This window comes from Terrapene carolina, unplaced genomic scaffold (genome assembly GCF_002925995.2).
Source record: "Terrapene carolina triunguis isolate 2854851 unplaced genomic scaffold, T_m_triunguis-2.0 Scaffold84, whole genome shotgun sequence".
NCBI lineage: Eukaryota > Metazoa > Chordata > Testudines > Emydidae > Terrapene > Terrapene triunguis.
In genome coordinates this window covers 30,483,628-30,502,153 of record NW_020664435.1, presented here as the reverse complement: position 1 = coordinate 30,502,153, position 18,526 = coordinate 30,483,628, and the positions used below count along the sequence as shown (strand labels likewise).

The window sequence follows — 18,526 nt, the reverse complement described above, 5'->3', positions numbered from 1 at the left end:
AACATGAATCCGAACTCACTGTTCAATGAGTTCACCGCACATTGTAGCTTCAGTGACTACAGCAAAGCATTGGGTCTTACTTCACTTTGGGCTGGGGCTACTGGAACTCTTAATCAGGTCAAAGAGCATGAATCTATATATTTAGATTTGGGGGACTGGGTACACTGTATTATTGCTGGGCAATGCATATGTGTAACTTCCCATAGGGGGTCTCCTCTTACCATTGCCCCGATATGGATTCAGGACTTGTCCTGCTTATATAAAAGTATTGCTTTATTGCTCAGAGCAGTGTCCATTGCTGGGGTTACCTCCTTCCTCCCCAAGGGTGGGGGCTTGATGCTTGCCAGGAAAAAAAGGGTTTGTCCCTCGCATCTGGATTAAGATCTAAAATCCACTCAACTAAATCCAGATGGCCCCCGACCTGACAAGTGTCCTCATGGACAGGATTTGGGGAGCTTAGGCAGGAACCCTAGGGACCATGTCAAGTCTGGATTCCCCATGTGGCCCACCCAATTCCAATGATGATGGCATATCCTATGGTGACCCGCTGACTGCCCTGGTTTATGGGGAATGGTCAGACCAGCTTCATGGCTTTTCAGGAGGAGCTAGAATCTGCATTTCAAATGTACTGCCCCCCGAAGCAACAGAAAGCCAGGGTCCTGCTCAGTCAGCTGTGGGGAGCTGCCTAGAGGACATAAGGATAGGACATAGCTGGATGACGGTTGAAAATATTTTTAGGCAGCTAGGGGAAGTGTTTGAGCTTCTGACTTCCCCCTCCCCCATGAACAGATGAAGGAGTTTTATTCTCAGACTCAGAAACCCACAAGATGCTAAGTGAGTTTGTCTTGAACAAACCAACCAGTCCATCAAAGGGATGAATCCCTACCTGGCCCAGATCCTGGAACAGCAGTTGACTGGGCGATTGGCAGAAGGGGCCTAAAACCCCCTTGTTCTGCAGTCAATGTGCAGCTTGCTGGCCCGATGCCCAGACATGGGCTTTAGAAATTTTAGGGAGGCAGTTGCTCAGGTGGTTGACTCACAAAAGCCTGATGGGGGCCAGGGCTTGACTGCCACCAGACATAAATAAATTATATTCAAAATTGTGAAGGCTGTAGTGATGAAAGAGTACCAAATGAAGGGTATCCTCATTAAAATGGCAAATGTCTCACTAACAGAATTGCAGAAATTTGTCACCATTATATAATTTTTCCATAATATATCAGTATACACAATTATATACAATTACAGTCTGCTTTTGATTCTGTCACACTGCTTTACCCATGATTAATTTGTTTTCCTTGTTTTTAAAATGAAAACTATTTCAAGACTACATGAACTTTTCAGAATTTGACACAGTTCAGACCTTCCATGTACAGTGTAGTCACCGAGGCGTAACAGCTATGTGAAAGGTTTTATCAATTGGACACCCATTCCTTGTCCTCTGTGTACAACAGTAATAGTGTAGAGTTGTATTAGATTTCAGAACATTTCTACTCATTTTCATTTGTCAGGTGTCAGAAGCAGTTCATTTTTCTTTTACTTACGATTAGAAGCATAATCAGTAAGAAGCAACTGTGAGTTGTTTTTTCCATTGTGGATTCTTTCTTCGGTGATACGTTTCTGCTGACCCTTCTGGGAATTGAACAACAACAACAAACGAACATATTAGACCTTATTTATCCATGACCAGTTGTGACAACTTTCCTGTCCATTTGGTATCCCGTTAAAAGTTTTGCATGTGTGTCTACGTATGTTTATGACTGCACTGAATATGCTGAAGAGGATTGTTTGTTTTCATGTATGTCTCTCTGAAGATTTCATTTCCATCTGGAGAGAATTTCATTTTTATCCTTTGCACTTTTAAAACCTTAGTTTTTATAAAAATTATGTGATTAAAAGCACATTGCAGTTTGGAGAAAAAAGCTGAGCCAACGTCAGAACATTTCATTTTGACATTTTTGGAATGAAACATTTCAATTTTTTGTTTTGAAATGATTTTTATTTTAGAATTTTTAGATTTGTTATACTATTATAATAGAAGACAAAAAAGTCAAAACGAAAATTGTTTTGATTTTGTCAAAATGAAATGTTTTGATTGATCGGAAACAAATCCCCCCCCCCCCCTAACTTTTCTTTGTGGAGAATTTTGAAATGTTCAGGTTTCATTCAAATTCAAAACAAAATCAAATTTTGAAATCTCATAATTCTTCATGAAACATCGATTCCAAGACCTCATGCAGAATGTGACTTTCATGCCTCCTTTTGCAACTAACTTTTTACTGTTCTTGACTTATGTCCCAGGTTGAATGTACAGTACATTCCATACTACTGAATGTATTGGGGACATTAGTGCATCAATGAAATGTTAGAAAGGACCAACAGCAAAGAGGTTAAGGAAGACAATGAAAGCAAAGGGAAGATGTTTGAACTAAGTGTGTTCCTCCTTCCAGCTGCCAAAATCTTTCTGTACCACAGTAACAGAATATTTGTTTAAGTCAGAGTTGAATGTAACATCACTCATTACACAGTGTTCTCTTTGATCAATGTACACGCATTCTTTGATCCCCACACATCGTGTCTTGTTGAATAGTACTAAGCAATGTTTTAATGGTGTGTTTTAGATGCCCGCAGTATTCACAGGATTACATATTGAAAGAAAAAAAATTATACAATATTTATTTGCAGCTAAATCTTGAAATCCATGCTCTGTTTCTACTTTGTTTTTACTCAGGGAAATGCCTATTGGTCCTTTATTTGTAAACATATAATCTTATAGGTTGTTATTAGAAGCAAATAAATACTGTGAGGAAAAGAAAGTTATTATACTTTCCAGTTGTCTCTAATTCTTATATAATCATACAAAGTGTGAAAATCATTAGATTGGATTATAAACTAAGTACCCAGACACATTTCTGAAGTAAATTTTTTCCCATTTGGCAATGGAATAACCAATGTTGCAGATGAATCTGTGGTTGTTTCATCCTAATCCTGATGAAGGAACATTGAGATGAAATAGTAGCATTTTTGTTCCCAGAGGGTACTTCTAATTTATACACAAATCTCACTAATAAGAAATGCAATGCCTCTTATAGTTTAATGTAAAAATGTGCAGACAAAGATGCTATAACACTGACATGAAAGGCTTACAACATCTGTTAACACACCAATACTGAAATAAATTAAAGATAAGCGGAAAAGAAGTAATTTGGAGCTGCCATCCAATTTTTATACATAGTTTTAAAACTGACTTTGTAATGCTATGAAGAATATTGACATTAAACAGAATTAAGGAAATATGGGCCAGATGATTAAACAAGCCTCTCTCAAGAGCCTATTACAGATTAATTAACTATATCTGGAGAAATACATCACAGTTGTAGTTCTTGCTTCCGGTGTTATCTCTGCCACCAATAATTTTGATACTATTATTTTAAAGGCTTAGATTGATTGTGACAGTTTCAATTAGGACAAAATCAGCACATTGCTAAACTTACCATTAAACATTTATTACAATCCCTGAATAGGAAGCTTATTATTACTGTGCATTTTTTAATTATGAAAGTACCAAAATGAGGCTTTAATTAAAAACACTATGGAAGTATGTTTGACTAATATTTAGATTTAAAGATTTTATGTGCTTGGTAACTAAGCAGGAAGTGTTCCAAATCCATATAAACATTCTCATATTTGAATGAGAGTTTGAGGTTATGCTGGAAATACTGGAAAAAAAGTTCTCAGCTTTTAGACTGCCATATTTTTCTCCATCCACACTCTACTTGTTGCAAATCTCTTAATGCCTGATCCTAAAAGTGCTAAGTGCTTCCTGCAAAGTACTGCATGTTCTCAGTTCCCATTGACTTCAACAGGAGCTAAGGATGCACAAGATGTTGCAGTATTGGGTCCTTAGTGCTGGCATTTTACTTCTCCCCAGTGATTTTCTCTTTACCGATTATACACATTAAGTAGACTTTTAAGGGAGCACTGGGCAGCTAATTACACTCCTGAAAAGAAAACAACAGAACTTGGGACTGGGGAGGGATTTACTGTCACGGACATTGGCAATGGTACAATTTCAGATACTGCTAAATGTATTAAAGCATGATTTATTGCCTCTCTCTCTTTCTCATTTTAACCTTATTCTTTTGAGTATCAGTAGTAATACTAGTTTAGTACTGAAGTACATAATATAGGGCTATGAACGTACAAGGGGTACCATTCCTCTGGGGTCAGAGGACAGCAGTTGGCTGTCTGATTAGTCCCACACACTGCACCTGGAAAAAGACCTGCTGCTTGTCGGGCTGATCCTCATAAAAAGAGGAGCAAGAAATGGAGAGAGAGTGAGCTGCAATGCCTGCCAGACGTTGGAGCTACTGATGGGAAGAACGGCTCCAAGAAACAAAATGGACAGAAGGGAGGCTGTGGGAAGTTCTATTATCACAGAGGTTCTGAGGTAAGAATCAGGAACTTTTGGGTTGAGGAACTTATGGGGGGAAGGGACAGACTTGGGGAAGTTTTGATCTTGTTTTGTTGAGGAGACTTGAAATAATAATAAAAAACCCTTCAACAACTGACCTTGCTGGAAATTACCTTCCCCGGACTCCATGAGAAGGTTTCAGGCAGAATTCCATCAGGGAGGGTGCTGGCTTAGCAAGAGCAACCCTGGATACAGCTGGAAGAGGGGGCTATAAGACAGATCACAATCCTTTACAAGAACCTAATCCTGTCCTGTCCAAAGCACTGAGGGGCAGCAGAGACCCAGCAGGGCGGCCGGGCTCAGGCTTCAGTCCCCTCTCCCAGGACATGTAGTAATTTTTGTTGCCAGAAGGGGGTTGCGGTGAAATGAAGTTTGAGAACCCCTGATCAAGAGGTTACTGCTTAGAAGTAAATAGTTAATACTGTGTACTATATTTCCAATCCAGCATGGCAGAAGGAAGGGATAATCAGGCTTGTGAGCTGTGAGATTGAAGCACAGATGCCCCCCGGGTTATGCAAACCCGAGTTACGCAAATCTGCACTTACGGAAAAAGTTCTGTAAGTTAGAAATAGTTTTTTGTTTGTTTGTTTGGGCATAATGGTCAGGTATACGTTTCCGACTTACGCAAAATTTGAGTTACGCAAGGCGTTCTGGAATGGAACGCTTGCGTAAGTCGGGGAGCGTCTGTATTTAATTAGTACCTGCTAGATAGCCACCAGACCATCTTGGTGAAGCTAGATGTACTGGGGATGTCTCAGACACATTAGTTTTAGCAGGATGCTATTGTAAGCATCTGTAAGACATCAAACCCTATTCAAGTTTACTCAGTTCTTCTTCTACTATGCCTAGGCTTTAGTAAAGCCAAAGGGTCTCTTGGGATAATTACATTTTCTGACATCTACACTAATCAAGAGACACTATCGTTTTTGGTTCTGGAGACTTGTTTTAATAAGCCAGTTGATGGATGAGTGCTTTTCTGTGTCAATGGACAACATTTCAAAACTACCTTCTGAAACTGCAACTGTAAAAATCTTTGTGGGCATCAATTGAAGGAGCCATATTCATATGCAGAAATGTCGATTTGCATGTACAAATACAGGTTTGACTAGCATGAATGTGTGCAATAAATATGAGTGTGTGTGGAAGCCCTGGGCAAGGGAAACCAGTGTATTCTGTGATTCCATGGCTACATAATCATCTACAGAATCCACCTCTTCCACAGAATTCTGTCCAGAGTATAAGTTTTCATTTTATATCAAAAATGTTTCTAGCCATTAGGATTCTAAAGACAATTTTCCAAGGGTAACCAGAATGCAAACAGAGGCAGTAATGTTTGCCTGAATCTGCAGAAAGCCTCAAACAGTATTTCAAAGGGAAGTGTAAACAGCCCCTTCACCTTGCTGAGATGTTCAGCTTTCATTGTTAACAATAAACCTTTTAAAAATTGTTATGATAAAATGATGGCCAGTGAAATCGCTTAACAGAGACCTCCTCATACCACAATGTGAGTGAAATGAATTACAGATGTAACATCTGACTTCGAAGCCACTGTGAAACATACTGGGACAGCACAGTTATTTGTACTTTGCTAACAGTGTCAAGGACAAATCTTTCATTACGCTTGAGCTCAAGAAAAAGCCACAAAAGATTCTGCATCCTGGGAAGCAGCATGATTCCATTCTATGGAGGAAGGCCAATGTACCAGGAAGTAGCTCAGGGAGCTTGTGTACCCATTCTGTGCCATGGAGAAAAGTCTCCTTGGTGAGCTCTAGAAAAGCTTGGGGTGGGGAAGGAGATCTGAGGTGCACCTCTGAGAGGCACTCAGCAGATTCCTCCTCTCTCCTGGAGCTATCTGATCCCTCCCCCATTGCATGGTTCCCCTGCATATGCTGTATTCAGACTGTGGTTCCTAGAATCATTTCCCTTTGGCTCTCTGGAGCCCATCAGTGTTGCTCCTTTAATTGACCAAAATCATTCCCTCCCTCAAGAAGCTGGGTTTGTTCCCTGACAACAGAACAGGGCAGAAAGCCTTTTGAAAACATTAAAATGGCTCCATTGTGTATTTCGTGCTGGACCTAACAATAATGCCACATTAAGGAGTATAAACTCAGATCCTGTGCATAGGCTCCAGGTCAGCAAAGCACTTTAATAAATACTCAGCTTCAGCATATGCTTAAGTCAATTCTTCGTCAGCAGAGCACTTAACCATGTGCTCAACTTTAGGTATATGCATGTAAGACAAGCAGTGAACATAGTCATTGAACCTTTAGCCAACTGAAAGAGCAGCAGTGTTATGCTTAGAGGATCCATGTCCAGTGGGGACTGCTGCAAGGTCCATTGCAGTTGGGATGGGAAACTTGAGGTGATCTCAGTGGGGAAACCCCATCAATAAGATAGAAAGAGGACCCTTACACTTATAAGATTTGACCAATAACAGTTTGATTTCCCCCCCCTTACTAGTTAGCTTAAGAAATAGATAATAAATGAAACTATGTGATAGAATATTTCAGAACAATTAACTGAGCTTAAACTGCAGAAGCAGGAGAGCCACAACATTCCTCTTCTCTCCAGTTCCCTCGTCTCCCCACCAAAGCTGTCCAACAGGATATCAAATTCTGAGCAGTAACAGGTGAAGGTTGCTCCCACACTCGGAGCTTGTCATAAGTGACATTTGTAACACACTATATCATATCAGTATAACACACCAAGCAGAAAAGTCACAGAAAATCTCTTAGAAGATTACTGATGTTTGGAAAGGTGTAAATCTATCATATCAACAAGCAAGCGAATAAAGAATGCACTATATGCTGAAAACTCAATATTTTTCATTTATTATCTCATGTGGCTATCTCAATGGATGGACCATGACCCAAAAGATTTCCCTCAGTCTAAAATAGGCTTCAGAGGAAAGAGGGAGAGTTCCAGCGCCACCTTCTGGCCCACCACTAGCAATCCACTCCATCATCAGTCAGTTTCTTGAACAGAATTGAGATAAATCCTGCAAAGTGCTGAGCACTAATGGGAGTTGAAGGAGCTCAGAACCTCACAAGATCAAGCTCATTAGCAGAAGACCTGTAGAATACAAGGTGTTTTGTTATCCTGACTGAAGAACTCTTGGGATGGTGGTCAGTAGCCGGAGAGGTAAAGAAGAATACAGAGAAATGTGAAAATATGCTTTTCCCAAGGTCAAATACATGGATGTTCCCCAACAATAAAAACAGAATTTAAAAAAACCCAGTCTTTACTTCTGTGTGTTTTATTGAGCATTCCGCTAAAGAGTATGCATAGTGCATGCAAACAAAGTGGAATAAAGATAGATGAATTACATAATTAAATGTACAAATACAACATAAATAACTACTGTTGTGTGGGCTCAAGGCAAGTAGCTCTTCTGAAGTTAGTGGGCCAGGTTCTGATTCCATTTATATCAGAGTAAATATAGATTATTTCCATTGAGGTCAATGGAATTACTCCATATTTACCCAGATATAAATGGGGGGTGAAATCCTAGCCCCATAAAAGTCAATAGCAAAACTCCCATTGATTTATTGGAACCAGGATTTCACCCGGAACCAGAATATGGCCCAAAGGGACTTCTCAGTTGGGAAAAGTAAATGGGATTTGGCCATTTATCTATAAACAGCTCTGTAACCTACGGTATAACAAATATAGAAAGACAAGGTGACATGATTGATATGTAAACCCTTATAATATTTCCAGGGGGAGAAAACTTGTTGAAAAAGAATGAGGCAGAGAGACTTTTGATGCAAACTCAGGACCATGACTTCAAATACGACAGAGTTGAGAAATACGGTAGAAGTTACAAACCTCACTGATGTTCTAGTGTCAGTTTGTGTAATTTTGTTTGCAAGGGATAGGTTTACATTTAACCAAACAGATCTTAATATAGGCAAGACACAATTATTGTTGTGAGCAATAATTATAATCAGCCATGCTGCTCTTTCACTTTCTTTTTCTGGAATACGTGCTAAAATAATTCCCTGAATGTCTAATGAAGAAAAAGAACTCAAAGCTGTCACTGACAGTACACAAAAATAAAGAGTTGTGACAGTAAAATGTTTCAGAGTGGTTGTGATTTAAATTTTATTATATTTAACTAAGCACATAGTATTTGAGTATTCATCTAAACAGCAGAAATGTAATCTCATTACTATATTGATTCTGAAACCATATAAACAAAACATATTGCAGAGTTTCAAAGTAGCAGCAGCTAGAGGCCAACACTTATGTGCTACTAGTTACTATTAAAAAATATTACAAACTGACTGTCCCAATACAGGAAAACAAACAGCAAATAGTAAAGAAAAAACAATGACACAGTCTATACTACGTTGTCTGTTTCTTTTCTGCACTGATCCTAGCTTTCTAGAGTCCAGCACTTACATGTAGATCCTGGCACAAAAAGAGCTTACATTGATAAATCCATGAATGAGACAAAAATCAGGATCTGCAGACTTGTGAACTGGACTTCCAGCATAGTCATTGTATGCAGGACATTTTAGAGAGAAAGAGGGAGAGAGAGAAAGTGAAAACAAGCAGGACAATACCTTGGTGATTATAACACTCATGTGGGAGATCCAGGATCTAGTCTCTCCAATCCAATGGGCTAAAAGTTATGAAGGAATTCCTTCTCCATTTTCTGTGAACTCACATGCAGGGCTTGATCCAGGGGCGGCTCCAGGCACCCGTGCAGCAAGCGCGTGCCTGGGGCAGCAAGCCGCAGGGGGCGGTCTGACGGTCGCTGTGCGGGTGGTAGTCGAGCGGCCTTCGGCGGCGTGCCTGCGGGAGGTCCTGCGGTTTCGGCGGCAATTCGGTGGCGGGTACGCCAAAGCCGCGGGACCCACAGATCACCCACAGAAACGCTGCCGAATCTTCATGACCGCAGACCGCCGCAGGCATGCCGCCGAAGGCCACCTGACTGCTGTGCTTGGGGTGGCAAAAAACATAGAGCCGCCCCTGGCTTGATCTAGTGGGTAAGCTCCGAGTATACCTACAAGATCAGGCCCCACAGGTTAGTTAGGTGGAGGAAGGCCTATCCTCTTCTGGTTTGTGAACCCACCTACAGGGTTCAGCAGCAGGTGAGCAGGGGTTTGTGAATCCCAGTGGGGCCTGATTCTGGGATTTAGGCAGTTAAAGTGGTAGTTGGGCACCAAAATAGTTTTGTAAATCCAGCCCTTATTGTTTTTACCTCTTGTCTCTGATTGCTATGTACCTTGGGGGAAATAAATAATACTTTGTTTTGAAGAAGCTGTTTTAGGGTCACTTCAATCAGCTGCAGGTCATGGGGTCTCAGATGAAAAGGACTGACAGGTGCCAAGCCCAGTTGGTCCTGCCATGTTACCACAGTTAGTAAATGGGGAAAGGGGTAAAAAGGTGCTGCACCTAAGAGACTTAGTCTAATAGCGGTAGGACCACATGGTTCCACTAGAGAGGAATGAAGGCAGCAAAACCTGTCCCCAAAGCGGTGCACTTGAGAGGGTTAAGGTCTGGTCTACACTACAGACCTATATTGGTATAATTACAACAGTCAGGAGTGGGAAAAACCATATCCCTGAACGACATAATTATACCAATTTCACCCTCCATGTAGACAGCGCTATACTGGCAGGAGAACTTCTCCTGCTGACATAGCTACTGCTTCTTGCTTAGGTGGATTAACTAAACTGAGAGGAGAGCTCTAATCTGTCAGTTTAGAGCGTCTTTATTAAAGTGCTACAGCAATGCAGCTGTGCCGATGCAGGGTTTTAAGTGTAGATGTGCCCTATGGAGCAAATTAAACATATCCAACTTCACTTCAATTTAGGATATTTCACACTAAAATTTATTAACTACAAGGAAGTGTGTAATATCCTAAATTGAACTAAAGTTGGATATATTTGACTTGCTCCATTTTTTGCAAAAATGAAATACATCAATAATATCATAGTGCTGTAATATATGTTTGAAAAGGATATTTTAGGATCATTTGTCATCAACTCTTAAGACACGTAAGAGTTGATGACAAATAATTAGTAAAAGTCTTTTAATTTGCAACCAAACTTACAAGGTCTTTGGGAGCAGGGACTAAATGATAATACTATATTACTTTGAAATTACATAAAATACCTTGTTAAATCTAAATCACTGCTATACTTGTTTTTGAGCTAGTGAATAAAAGCCATGATGCAGTTGAAAGAAGTCAGATTAATCCACAAAGGAATTTAAACTGCCTTCCTATGGCAGGATAGAAGTCCACGTTTCAAGCAGCGTTTTATTAAATAAACCAATGTTTAATATGACATTTTAACTAAAGGAATAATGGCCTTTCGCAAGACTGTCTGTTAGGCAACTTGATTATTAATATGACATTCTTCCTTAGGCTGATCGCAGTTCAGTTGCATTGAAGCATTCAAGACTTCTGATTATTCCAGGTCATAATAAAGGTGTGCAATATGCTTGAAGTGTGTCCAGTTTCTTGGGGGAAGTTCTTTTCTTTTTGCTTCCAAATGGATATATAAGAAGGGATCAATAACTGTATTTGATTTTAGAAAACACTGAAAATATTTAAAAATAGATTAACTCATAAGGGGAATGACTTTAATTCCATTTTAGTTTTGTTTTTAATTTTTGTATGTTATAATATCCTAGGTTTCTGGTCACTAAAAATATTATGAACCATTAACCAATCAGTGACTGCCTCAGAATGATAGCAGCTTATCAACCATCACTAGTTTGGAAGCTTATAGAGACTGTTTTGCCCATTTAATGTTTGTCCTCACTCTGGGCTATCGGTACCATTCATGTTAAGTGGAAGTTTGTTATTAACTTCAACGGGAATAGGATCAGGTTCTCTAACTGTACGTCTACACTGGGGGGGGAAGACCTGGAGCACCAAGTCTCAGAACCCAGGTCAGTTGTCTTGGGCTCAGGCTACAGGGCTAGAAATAGCAGTTTAGACTTTCCCACTCAACCTGGAGCCCAGACTCTGAAACCTGGCACAGAGAGTGGGTCTCAAAACCCAAGGTGGGGAAGGGATAGCTCGGTGGTTTGAGCATTGGCCTGCTAAACCCAGGGTTATGAGTTCAATCCTTAAGAGGGCCACTTAGGGATCTGGGGCAAAATCAGTACTTGGTCCTGCTAGTGAAGGCAGGGGGTTAGACTCAATGACCTTTCAAGGTCCCTTCCAGTTCTAGGAGATAAAAAAAATTAATGGAGATATCCTTTTTTTAAAGCCCAGATGTCTACACTCCTATTTCTAGTCCCCTAGTGCAGCTGGCTTGGGCCCTGAGATTTGCTGCCATGGTGTTTTTGTGTCCCCCCCCCGTTAGTGTAAACATAACCTGAATGTGTCAGATGAGGATGGAAGCTGCAATCAAATACATCTCTCCATCTGAACTGCATTTAGTAATGGCAACTTTGAGAATGCTAACTAGACTCATTTACTGCAATAGCCTTAAAAAAACCTCAAATCAACCTGCCTCCATAAAGCTCAAAAGCCCATCTACCCATTCTCTCTACCCAAATGCCCTCCATTTGTAGATCATACTGAGCCTCTGGGAAAGCCTAACAGAGGCTCCAAAGCCAAAATAGTTTTATTTCCCACTTTTTGCTAAAGTCCAGAAGTTATATTGATGAGATGAGTTTCCAGCACAGAATCTGCTGATCTCTGGGTGAATGCTTTCATTGCCCTTACTTGAAATTTGATTCCAGGAGCCAATCTCAGACATTGCTAGCTGGCAGCTCTCCAAAGTTTGGTATCAGAGATGGAAAATATTCGTACTGTGAGAAGATACGATGTAAAAACCCGATGGACTGTGGATTATGATAGTATAATATTAATAAGAGCACATATGATTCCCTAACTCCATATCGCAAAGAAAGATAGGCACCTGCTTCTGATTTTCTGGTTGCAATTTAAGAATTTCTTTCATTTTAGCACCTATGACTGAAACAAAATGTCACACCTTATTTTGAGACATGTCAGGAAAAAAAAACTTGTTTGAAAACAATCTCTGGTACAGGAACGAAGCAGTATTATGAAAACTGATTTAATTGCCTACTGAAGCAGTTCCATAAGAAAATGTTAAGCATACTGTATCAGTATATGGAATTTAAGCTAAATTTGTGGATCCTATGTAATTGCTTTCTCAAGTCAAATATAGAGTATGACTCAAGTGTTAATGCTAGAATTGACTGAAGTCAAACAAAATTCTTGCATTACCTTACAAATGAGGACGGGAAAGTTATTTTTGTATTTGAGCTGAGGGATGGAAACTCTCCACAGTTAGATTTAAGTTATTCCCAACAGCACTTAAATCATCTTACATCAAACCACAGAAGGCTGTAACCAGGCAGAGATGTATTTTGCTCACGCATAGCAGGTTACCCTGAACAAATCAAATAGGGCTATAGTCACAAAGGAACTTGGGTGTTACGACACCCTAGGCGAAACTTCCACCTTGCGCCCTCCCCCCTCCCCGAGCCCTGCGGCAGCTCCCCACCCCCCCCTCCGCCCTGAGGTGCCCCCCCCGCGGCAGCTCCCCACCCCAGCTCACCTCTGCTCTCTCCCCGAGCCCTGCCGCAGCTCCCCCTCCCCCCCCCCCCCCGCCCTGAGGCACCCCCCCGCGGCAGCTCCCCCGCCTGCCCGGGGAGCCGCGCGGCAGCTCCCCACTCCAGCTCACCTCTGCTCCGCCTCCTCCCCGAACAAGCCATCGCTGCTCCACTTCTCCCGCCTTGCGACGCCAATCAGCTGTTTGGCGCCGCAAGCCTGGGAGGGAGAGAAGCAGAGCGGGGCGGCATGCTCAGGGGAGGAGGCGAAGCAGAGGTGAGGTGGGGCAGGGAGTTCCCCTGCATGCCGCCCCCCCCTTACTTGCTGCAGGCGGCCCTCCCCGCGCCCCCCTGCCCCAGCTCCCTCCGCCTAAATGCCAACGACGACCGGGGCGGCTGAAGATCCAGCCACCGCAGTCACCACCGAAGAAAATGCCACCCCCCAAATGCTAGCGCCCTAGGGGACTGCCTAGGTTGCCTAATAGGTTGCACCGGCCCTGCAGTTGTAAGACAGCTGGGAGGGGGGAAAAACCAACATACGTTAGCCTCTTGTACACCAATCTTCTGGAAAACAGATATGGATTAGACATTCTTGATTAAACAAGCAGAGACCCGTGACAGACATGGAAGGCCAATTTTGTTTTCTTTAACTCCAATGGATACTATTAAACTAACAGCTGGATTTTTAGTACACTTCATTCAAGTACAACCGAGACCTATTTTTTTATTTAACTAATTTAATCCAAATCACTAATACTTTTTCAGTTATAGCCAAACCATTCCTTGTTCTATACTTCAGGTGTGAATCTGAAAGCAGGAGAGTAACAACAAAAATATTTAGTATTGGCTTCTCTTGTTCTGATTGTTCTTATGAAGCCATAGAGTTTCAAACTAGAAGTGACCACCCAATCGTCTAGTCTGCCCTGTATATCATAGGCCCTCAAACACCACCCTGCCACCCCCATACCAAGACAACAAAAGAATTAGATCAAAGTACTGTTTTTCCTTTAAGTTCAAAAAGTTGATAAATAAATCCACTTAGGGTCCAATTTCAAATGCCATCTAAAAACACCAAAAATTTTTGCTTATGCATCTATTTGCACACCCCACTCTGTTTCATATTCAAACTAATCTGCACTTCTCAATAGCCCACGATTTCCAGGGCACCCCCTCGTAGCCTCAGGGAGGTCCTGTAAGAAACCCTCACCTCAGTTTCCCCTTCAAGAGGCTTCTTTGAGAATTGACAAACACTTTTGTCTGTTTATAACCCTTTTTGGGTTCTGGATCTATAAATATAACAAATCTTCAAAATAAAGTTCTCAGATCCCTACCTTTACTCTCATATTAGGTCATTCCTAGGCTTTTTCTGCCTGTTGTCTCATTCACAAATCTCTGTTAGGGCCTACTCACTACCAGCAACCTTGGTTCTCCCTCTGCACAGCTTCCTGCTACCCTTCATAAGGCAACCAGCTGATTCCTATTCAGAGGTACATTCTTAGCAATTAGGATTATCTAGCCCCACCCCTTTAGAACATCAGGGTTGGAAGAGACCTCAGGAGGACATCCAACCCCCAGCTTAAAGCACGACCAATCCCCAGACAGATTTTTGCCCCAAATGGCTCCCTCAAGGATTGAACTCACAACCCTGGCTTTATAAGGCCAATGCTCAAACCACTGAACTATCCCCCCCTGTGTGCAAGTGATCTTGTTACAGCACCTGTGTGGCAATAGAGATTTGATAGACACATTCCTATGCACACCTGCCATTGAGGGTGTTGTGTGCACAAACAGGTGTTCTTGCAAGTAGCATGTAATCATTTTGAGGCCAAATGAAATATTGGTCCTATTCATTAAAAAGAAGAACAAATTAACACCCTACTCATAAAAATGTTGTCCGAATTATTTCCACGAAGTGTCATGGGTGGAATTCACTCTCTGATTTATACAAAATTATTTTTGGCTTATTCCTAATAGCCAAATACCAGCATTATTATGACATAACTGTGAAGTGGGAAAGGATTCAAGGTATTACCATGCAACTGAGCACAGCAAGAATCTAATTTTACTTGCAGAATTCTCACAGCAAGTAGTGCCAGAACATATAGTTTTTTAAACTGAAGAGGAGTTTTCCCAAGCCAAAAGATACAATGATGAGCACGTGTTTTACTCTTTTAGGGCTCATCATGATGTTGCAGTAACCAGTGCTTTGCAAAGAAGAATAGCAGAAGGCTCCCTATCAGTTTAGATTCCACACCTTATTACCTTTTATGGGCAGCACATGAAGGGGGGTGGTTGCCAGATATAAAGATATTCCTCGCTGTTCATCAAAGCAATACCCTTACATGAAGCAGGCCCTCTTTGCTGTAGCCAACAGGAATAACAAACTCCAGCTGGACAAATGGCTCAGCCTTACAAAATCCTCTTCACTCCAAAGTCTTTGCCCAGATCCCTGTGGCTGTCTCTCTGCTGATGATTGCATCAAGGCCTTTGGAAGTTTCAACAAAGATAGCAATATTATATGCAAATATCTAGAGGTTCAGTTACACTTGACTGATGTTAATACCTTTCCCTTCCCTTTTCAGATTTTAGATAATCTTCTCCAAGCATAGAGATAATGTGTAACAGCTTCTTGTGTCACTTCAACATAATCTCTTCACTTTCATTCTTTAGATTAAATTATATATTATTCATATGATGCAGATGGGTTTCAATTAGGAATGTGAAATTCCCAGCTCTGATTTGATTTTTACTAAAATCCATTCATACTGGGCCAAAACCTAATCCTGGTTTTAAACAGCAGGAAGAGGTACTTAAACTGGATATGGTCACATAAACCAGCTGTGGACCAGACCAACTGCTCCTAAAGATGTTTGGTCCCAATGTGAAGACTGCGGGAGAAGAGGACCTACAGGTAGGTGCTACAGAGCAGCTCATTGGGCAGGGAGTTGACATAAATAATATCTCTATCCCTGTGGGCAGGCTGTGCCATAGTCTTCCACCATACACTTTCCTCTGAAATATTTAGTACTGGTCACCGTCAGAGACAGGATACAGGAATAGACAGACCTAAGAAGGTAAGAACTGCTATACAGGTTAGACCAAGTCTGCATGTAGCCCAGTATCCTGTCTCCAACAGTGGCCAGTACAAGAGTTTCACAGGCAGTGTACAGAAAAGGGAAGTTGGAGTGATTTACCAGTCTGGTTTCCCAGCCTCTATCAGACACAGGTTTTAGAACATAAGAACGGCCATAGGGTCAGACCAATCAGCCATTTGAACCCAGTTACACTTTTGGCCTTCACAACATCACCTGGCAACAAGTTCCAAAGGTTGACTGTGCATTGTGTGAAGAAGCACTTCCTTTTGTTTGTTTTAAACCTGCAGCCTACTAATTTCATTGGGTAACTCCTGGTTCTTGTGTTACGTGAAGGAGTACATAACACTTCCACATTCACTTTCTCCACACCATTCTTGATTTTATAGACCTCTATCAAATCTCCCCCTCCGCTCCCATTTTCCATGACTATACCATGGATTTATATAGTGGCATGATGATATTTTCTGTCTCATTATCTATCCCTTTCCTAGTGGTTTCTAACATTTTGTTAGCTTTCTTGACTGCTGCTGCACATTGAGCAGATGTTTTCAGACAACTATCCACAATGACTCCAAGATCTCTTTCTTGAGTGGTAACAACTAATTTAGACCCCATAATTTTGGATGTATAGTTGAGATATTTTCTAATTTGCATTACTTTGCATTCATCAACATTGAATTTCATCTGCCATTTTGTTGTCCAATCACCCAGTTTTGTGAGATCCGTTTGTAATTCTTCGCAGTCTCCTTTGGATTTAGCTATTTTGAGTAATTTTGTATAATCTGCAAATTTTGCCAGATCACTGTTTACTCCTTTTTCTAGATCATTTATGAATGTGTGAAGAGCACTGGTCCCAGTACAGATCCTTGGGGGACACCACAATTTACCTCTCTCCAGGGCCAGCTCTAACTTTTTTGCCGCCCCGCCGTAACACCCCCACCCCGAGTGCCGCGCCACCGACCCCACCCCCAGCGCCGCCGAAACCCCTGCCCCGATTGCCGCGCTGCCCAAACCCCTGCCCCCCTGAGCGCCGGGCCGCCGAACCCCCCCAAGCGCCGGGCCCTGACCATCTTGGCTAACCACCACTGATGGACCTACCATGGTTCTGATACAGTGTGGCAGTTCCTGTGTTCCCAATCCTAAATGGATCACCAGTCATTTGTTTGCTATTGGCAGAGCATCCCGGAGTTACTTCAATCCTAGCGCTGCAGTAATTCCTGTTGGGAGGGAATTACGGTCAAGGCTAGGTCCTATCCTTCTGCTTTGCGTGTGTGGGCTGGTGGGGAGGGAACATGTCATGGGGAGCATCTAAAAATGATAATTCAGCTCTTTGGGGACTTCCTGACTAATTTACCCTCTCTCTCATCTGCAAGCTCTGTATCCTCTGGTAGTTTTGTACCTTATCAGATGAAGATGGGGCTGGCAGCAGAACTCGCCTAGAGACAATTGTCTGTTGCTGTATCACAGAGCAACAGCCCAAAAAGGTGGATGGATAGGGAGAGAAGAGCACCAGTACTCTTCCCACCAAGGCAGGGAGCAGTAGGAAAGCACACAACAGGTCCCTCAAATAAATGGAAAGCTGACTGAAGGTGGAGCAACACAAGCAACTGTCAGAGAGGGAGTGGGTGCACTGTAGGAGGAACTGATCATAGCAGAGCCTGGAGTGTAGGAGCAATCATCATGCAGGCGAAGCGGCATGCAGATAATGAAACTGTACATTCACTGAGATCCCTCCAGCTCCCCTAGCAGAAACTGTGGCAGCTGCTGGGCTGCTTCTGCACTCCTTAGTGGTCCTTTGATCTTCCATTGCAATGTTTTCCTTTAACTCCACTTTCTCAACCTGTTGTGAGTGTGACAACTCTCTCATTCTGAGAACGGGGCTGAGGGAAGAAAGAGATGGACTTCTTTTCTTGTGGCAGATCAAAGGGAGCTGAGGAAAACAGAGTCCCACAGCCGTTCATAGCAGTCACTTCCTATTATTGTTAAACCAAAAGATTTATTTCTAATTTAGCTGTCATAGTCTTCAGCACAAGTTTGTTGCAAGCTAAAGGGGAAAAACCCTACCCTTGTAAATCCAAAATTATAGAATCAGTGTTTTATATTTCCTTACATGAAGTCTAAAATTAATCAACATTGAAATCATGTTGCAGTAGGTTTGTGAATTATGGTGTCATGGATTCTTCACTTCAATTTCTTCCTGGTAGCAAAATCCTCTAGCAAAATTGCAGTATTCAGAAGTACAATGGAGTAACCATGCTAAGGTAACACACAATCTTTAATAAATACAATAGCTGCAATTTTAGGAATGATCTTTTATATACTAGTATGGGTCTTGGCCACATATAAAAATCTTAAATATTATGAGCCAGATCCTCATCCTTGGTCCAGTTTGGTGCAGGGGGCCATAGTG

At 41.7% G+C, this 18,526-nt stretch overlaps 1 protein-coding gene across 1 annotated transcript in view; it reads right to left on the bottom strand.

Moving 5' to 3' along the window:
• Positions 1-18,526, bottom strand: part of CALCR (calcitonin receptor) — a 241,238-nt gene that overhangs the window by 111,425 nt on the left and 111,287 nt on the right. The window contains exon 2 of the mRNA XM_024212905.3: positions 1,545-1,632. Coding sequence (XP_024068673.1) covers positions 1,545-1,632 — 88 coding nt within the window. The remainder of the gene's footprint in view (positions 1-1,544; positions 1,633-18,526) is intronic.